This window comes from Chenopodium quinoa, unplaced genomic scaffold (assembly GCF_001683475.1).
Source record: "Chenopodium quinoa cultivar QQ74 unplaced genomic scaffold, ASM168347v1, whole genome shotgun sequence".
Lineage (NCBI taxonomy): Eukaryota > Viridiplantae > Streptophyta > Magnoliopsida > Caryophyllales > Amaranthaceae > Chenopodium > Chenopodium quinoa.
The window spans coordinates 4,054,678-4,061,255 of record NW_018742763.1 but is presented as its reverse complement, the minus strand read 5'-3'; the positions used below and the strand labels follow the sequence as shown (position 1 = coordinate 4,061,255).

At 35.0% G+C, this 6,578-nt stretch overlaps 1 protein-coding gene across 1 annotated transcript; it reads left to right on the top strand.

Annotated features, from left to right (window-relative positions):
* The first annotated feature begins 334 nt into the window (after positions 1–334).
* On the top strand, positions 335–2,134 carry LOC110724362 (transcription factor bHLH139-like). The gene is made up of 5 exons (XM_021903785.1): positions 335–1,048; positions 1,146–1,385; positions 1,478–1,543; positions 1,645–1,710; positions 1,821–2,134. The coding sequence occupies exons 1-5, from the start codon at positions 479–481 to the stop codon at positions 1,917–1,919; spliced, it is 1,041 nt and encodes a 346-aa protein (XP_021759477.1). The 5' UTR covers positions 335–478; the 3' UTR covers positions 1,920–2,134.
* The last annotated feature ends 4,444 nt before the right edge of the window (positions 2,135–6,578 follow it).

Genomic DNA, 6,578 nt, shown 5'->3' with positions numbered 1-6,578 from the left:
AATAACATTATATTATATAGTTTAATCCATGATTAATTAATTAATTAATTAGTTATACTTGGTTCATGATTCTACATCCTTAGAAGGATTAAGTTAGTTGTCTATCTTTACTGGCCTGTAAAATGTTGCATGATATCTGAGTTGTAATATGCCAGTTGTTTGGCCCCACATTTGTAGTACAAGAGATTAGTTACAAAGAACAAAGACCCTGTTCAGATCAATCATTGGAATTTCAAGATCAATTAAAGTAATGAACTCAATCTCTATAACATTCTATTATACATGCATCATTTAGTATAAATATATCCATAAAGTCATCTTTCGTCGTTATGCAATGAGTTCAATCCTTACATTCTTCTACTCCAATTGAATAATCCTCTCCTCTTCTCTCCCTTGCTTTCTTTCAACTTCTCTATTCTTGATCTTCGGCCTTTTCGTTTTTGCATTGCATAAGGAAAAGGCGAGAAATCTATAATCTATGGGGATGTTCCTTGATGGAGAGTGGGAATCGATTTGCAAACTTTTTACAGTAGATGAGTTCCCTGATCTCGCTGCTGATTTTCTTGATTACTTTTCACCTGAAAGTAAGCACGACAATGATAGTCTGGCTTATGCTGTACTATCAAGTAATCCTCATGCTGAAAAAAAAGCTTTTCCTCATGTTGATATGAATTCGTTGTCTTCGTTATGTGGTTGGATTTCTAAACCTCCACACAATTTTTTAGAAAGAAAGAGTCATACTAATAATAGTGCTCATTGTGTTGATGATTTGCGAGTATCTACTGACATTTTATCCTGCATTGATTTCTCAATGGTGAACGGGGAAATTGATGCCTCGTTAGGCTTATTGTTTCCTAATGATACTCTAACTGACACCTCAACGTTTGACAACGTTGTGAATATTAATACTTTTGTTGATATGTCATCACCCAACACTGAGCTGACCCTTAAGAGAAAGCGTGAGGTGCCAATGGCTCCAGACGATGATAAAGATGAAAGGTCGAGCTTAATGGAAACACCCAAAAAGAACGCTCGAATTTCCAAAACTGTAAGTACTACTCGCATAAAGTTTAGAAAATGGTATGGTTGATAATAGTTTATGCAATGTTATTGAGACGGTTTCCTTATGTTTGTTAATTGTTCAGACTCAGAAGGCCATGAGAAAAACAACCCAAAAAACTGATGAGCACGCGACTCCAACAGTATATACCAAGGAGAACAATGAAATAGCAAATTCAAACGCATTTGACTCTAACCCCTGTTTGTCAGAAGAGATCAATGAAACAGAAGATTCAACTTCTAATATTACCGAGTCTACTACCTCGACTGGTAAGAAAAGAGCCAGCAGGGGTGCTGCAACTGATCCCCAGAGCCTCTATGCAAGGGTAAATTTCATAAAACCGGCGTCCTTAAACAAAATCATCTGTTTCTCTGAACTTCCTGTTACGCTAATGTTAATTTTGATATAATGTTACAGAAAAGGAGAATGAGAATCAACGAGAGATTAAGAATCTTGCAGAACCTCGTGCCTAATGGAACCAAGGTTTGTGTTAATGCACCTAACTGATTTCACTAACATGATTAAATAACTAAAAATAATCAAGAGATTGTGCTGATGATATTATTCATGTACATTGTTGGCAGGTGGATATTAGTACAATGCTAGAAGAGGCATTTCATTATATAAAGTTTTTGCAGCTACAAATCCGGGTACGTGAATACATTTGTTTATTAATTATATACTTCTTGATATATACAAGCGTGTTACAACTAACAAGTTTGTCAAACAATGATCGACTAACACTTCTTAATTTGTGCAGCTGCTGAGCTCGGATGATTTATGGATGTATGCCCCCCTCGCCTACAATGGACTCGACGTTGGAGCTTATGGAAGGATGCCTCCTTTTCTTGGCCTTTGAATCTGCTATACATTCAATTTTTTATACCATTTTGGTAATAGATAAAAGGTCAAATAAATGGTAGGTGAAAATGAGAAAAGAAATAACCCAAAAAAAAAATTCAAAAAAGAAGAATGTGATATTAAAAATTAATTGACAATTCATTTGTTTCATTTGCAAGTATGTAAATTAATCTATGTAGTCCTTAATCAGATATCTGTAAATGAAATGGCACAATGTTGAAGCATATTATATCTCATTAATTTTGATTTTTATTATCCTGTTTCAAAGAAAAGGATATATATATATTTAATTCGATCATATGATCTGATGTATATGATCCGTTTAATCATGGAAATACTGTAATATAGTAAAAGTCATTATTGTGGGAGAGATATGTCTCCTTCATTTTTAAATTACCATGCAGTAATCCAAGATGATTAAGCAGTCCCTACAGCTAAATTAGCCAAAGCAGTTTCAAAACTATAAGTCCTCTATTTCACAAATAAAAATTGTTATGCTTAACTATGTTTGGGTCAATATTTTAGAAATATTTGACACACAGGTATAATAATCATCAATCAGTAACATAATACTATAACAGACATCGAAAATGACAAATGTTACTTCTTGGTGTCGTTTTTTCCCTCCAAAAACCATTTTCCAAAAATATATATATTCTAACTTTAATTTTCTTCATATATCATATTGATTAACAACTTATTCAAGTCAATAAAATTATATTCTGTATATATTTGAGTTATAATTCAAATAATTAAGGATTCTTATTACTAATATTAATATTATTTGCAGTTATTTTTCTGATATATTAAAATCACATGGATTTAATTTATATTGCAAAATTAAATAAATAAAAAAAATTACGTTATTTTGCATCAAATTGACTTTAACAAGTAAATCTATAACTACAACTATATATTATAATAAGGGTGAATAACATGTGTTATCTCCTATTTAAATAATTTCGTGCCAAAATAATTTTATTTTATTTGATAATTTTATTTTTTTTTTAATTTTATTTTTTTTACCAAAACTTCTTATAGAATATTTAATACTATGTTATAATATTTCCCCTACTATTTGGTAATTATATTCCATTTAGAATCATCCAACAAAATATTACGTAGTATTTGTTTATTTAATACTATGCAATAATATTTTCCTACATATAACTTTATGACGTGATTATTTTATTAGTCGTGCATGTAATACACCCACGATTTTCTTTAGTATGATATAATTGTTTTTTTTATTTTTGCAATTATGTTAAGCGTAATATTTTATAGCTAATGGGCCTATGTAACCGACTGTAATCTCTTGTTAAGTTATATATATATACTTGTTCATACAATAATACAACCAAGGAAAATCAATTCCTTACATGGTATTGGAGCCTCAAAATTTCTAAACCTTAAAAAAAAATATCGATTTGTTTTTCTCTTTTCTAACACTCTACTGCTTGATCAACAATGGGCAAGATTGGTTCTTCTTCTCCTTTCTACAATCAACAAAGTACTTTGAAGCTAAATATGATAATTCTCTATTAAAACGACATGATAAGTTGAATATATATTGTACCCACTGTCATCGTTTGGGTCACGACTATGCTGCTTGTTTTTTTGTCCATGGCTACCCTGATTGGTGGCTTAAAAAATAGGGCAACCAAGGGAGAACCTCTTGCACGAATCAGGCTATTGTTGCCTCGTCCCCTGCGTCTTCTACCGCCGCCTCTGATGCGTCTCTATATGCTCACGCGAAGGCAGCAACCTACACTACTTTCACTACCAATTGTTCACCGGATTATTTTTCTTTTTCTCGGATAATCGACAAAGGTGCCTCTCATCATGTAACGGGTGACGAGTCCTCTCTACTGGATATTCAATCCATTCTGCCATGCCATGTTAGTCTTCCCAATGGTGCTCAAGCCATTGCTACAAAAGAGGGACGTGGTTTTTTGGCAGATGGAATTATTATTTTTGAACATGTCTTATTTGTTCCTAAATTAAATTGCAATTTGATATCGGTGTCTAAATTAATTGATGACTGTCACTGTTATGTACGATTCACTAATTCTTTATGTGCTATATATGATCAAAATTCGGGGAGCCTAATTGGAGGCGGTGAATGAATAGATGGACTCTACTATTTTTAGCTTATCCCAAAAGTTACGGCATCGACGTTTGGGGCATCCGTCGGAAAGAATTGTCAAGTTACTCCTTGCTATTAGAGGTAGTTCTAGTAGTAAATATTTACATAAGGCATGTCAAATCTGTCCTCAAGCTACACAAACTTGAGATAGCTTTCCTATAAGTGATAGTGTTTCTAGACGCATTTTTGAAATGATACATTGTGATCCATGGGGCTCGTATAAAACTTCTTGTACATGTGGTGCACACTATTTTCCAACTCTTGTTGATGATTTTTCAAGGGGTGTTTGGGTATATTTGTTGAATGACAAAACCGATGTATGTTCTTCTTTTCGCTCATTCTTTTCTATGATTAAAACTTAATTTGGTGTGTTTGTGAAACGTACCTGGAGTGACAATTGTACATAATCTAAACAAATGCATCCCTAGTTTAATGGACATGGCATTTTATTTCAAACTTCTTGTATTGGTACTTCACAACAAAATGGCCAGATTGAGCGTAAATACCAACATATATTGAATGCGAGTCGTGCACTAATGTTTCAAGGCAATATGTCGATCGATTTGTGGGGTGAATGTGTTCTTGGGGTGTCATATTTGATTAATCGTACCCCTTCTCGTTTACTAGACAATACAACACCATCTAAGGTCTTATTTGGCAAAAAACCTACTTTTGATGAAATACGAGTTTTTGGTTGTCTTTATTTTGCTCATAATCAAAAGGCTAAGGGTGATAAGTTTTCACTTAGGAGTAGGAAGTGTGTGTTTGTGTGATACTCTCATGGCAAGAAGGGTTGGAAGTTGAATAATTTAGAAATGGGTGAAATCTTTGTCTCACGTGATGTTAAGTTTTATGAGAATGAGTTTCCGTTTGAGATTAATGGTGATTCGGATAATTCTCATGTGGGAAACGACGAAGTGTCTCATGAGAATAATGGGGTTGATACTGATTTTTTAGATGATTTCTAGCTTGTTTTAGAGGTTGGTGAGGCCTTTCTTGAGCCTGGTTCGCCGGATAACCATGGTGGCAACACCCTTGTTTCACTTATTTATGCTACTTCTGCTACCTCTACTGTTGCCACTTCTCCGCCTACTACTACTGCAGCTGCTACCGCTACTACCGCTACATCTACCTCTACTACTGCTATGTCATCTGCTTCTGCCACCACCTCGTACAACAGCCATGTGGTTTATACAAGCTTTTATTCTTCCTCTTCTCTTAATATGCAACGTAGTCAACGCCAACGACATCCTTCGGGTTGGCATCATGATTATGTCGCACATACTATTTCTCTTCCGTGTCGTTCTATCTCTACAGGTTCACCGTCTACTCAAAACTTCTCAAGTACTCCTTACCCTTAGCACACTTTGTGATTTGTGATAAATTTTCTATGTGACACCTTGTGTTTATTGTAGCTATAGATACGGCAATTGAGGCATGTAATTTCAAAGAGGCAATGAAAGATGAGGGGTGTAGAAAGGCTAAGAAAAAGAAATCTCTGCCTTGGAAGATAATAAAACTTGGTTAATGGAAGAATTACCTCTGGGGAAAAAGGCTCTCGAGTGCAGATAAGTTTACAAGGTGAAACATAATTCAGATGGCACAATTGAATGATTGAAAGCTCGCCTTGTTATTTGGCAACCATCAGGTTGAGGGTGTCGATTATAATGAGACATTTGCTGCCATAGCTAAAATGGTCATCGTTCATGCTTTCTTAGCTGTTGTTGTTGTAAAGAATTAGGAATTGCATCAAATGGATGTTCATAATGCCTTTCTTCATGTTATCTAGATGCGGAAGTCTATATGAAGCCTCCTCCTGGTTTCCATGGTTCTCAACCTGGCATGGTATGTCGCCTACGGAAGTCTTTGTATAGCCTTCAACAAGCACCCCGTTGTTGGTTTGCCAAATTGTGTAGGTACGGTTTCATATAGTCGTACTCTTATTATTCTCTATTCACTCTGAATCATGGGGCGATTCATCTTAGTGTCCTTGTGTATGTTGATGATTTGATTATTTCAAGGAATAATACTTGAGTGACTGTTTTCATATGAAACATTTGGGTGTTTTGAAGTATTTTCTTGTATGGAGGTTGGACGAAGTCTAGAATGCATATTTTTATGTCAACGGAAATACACCCTTGATATTATTGCAGAGTTTGGTTTGTTAGGGGCAAGGCCGGTTAGTACTCTGATTGAGCAAAATCATACTCTAGCGAAATTGGAGACACCTCTTATTGATGACCCTGAAATGTATCGCCGTCTTGTGGGTCGTTTGATTTATTTGTCTTCCACTAGACCTGACTTGGCTTATACACTTCATATCGTATCTCAATTTATGCAACAACCTCTTCAAGATCATTGGGAGGTAGCTCTTCGTACGGTACGCTACTTGAAATGTTGTCTAGGCCAAGGGATCCTTTTTAGTTCAAATTGCGATCTACATTTGACAAGATGGTGTGACTCGGATTGGGCTATTGTTCCTTTGAGGAGACGGTCAATTTCTGGTTGTTT

What these genes read in the sequence shown, in the direction of transcription:
- LOC110724362 (XM_021903785.1), top strand. Translation starts at nt 479, where the DNA reads ATGGGGATGTTCCTTGATGGAGAGTGGGAATCGATTTGCAAACTTTTT. An exon ending in ACGCTCGAATTTCCAAAACT is followed by an intron (nt 1,049 to 1,145) that starts GTAAGTACTACT and finishes TTAATTGTTCAG; the next exon opens with ACTCAGAAGGCCATGAGAAA. An exon ending in TTTTGCAGCTACAAATCCGG is followed by an intron (nt 1,711 to 1,820) that starts GTACGTGAATAC and finishes TAATTTGTGCAG; the next exon opens with CTGCTGAGCTCGGATGATTT.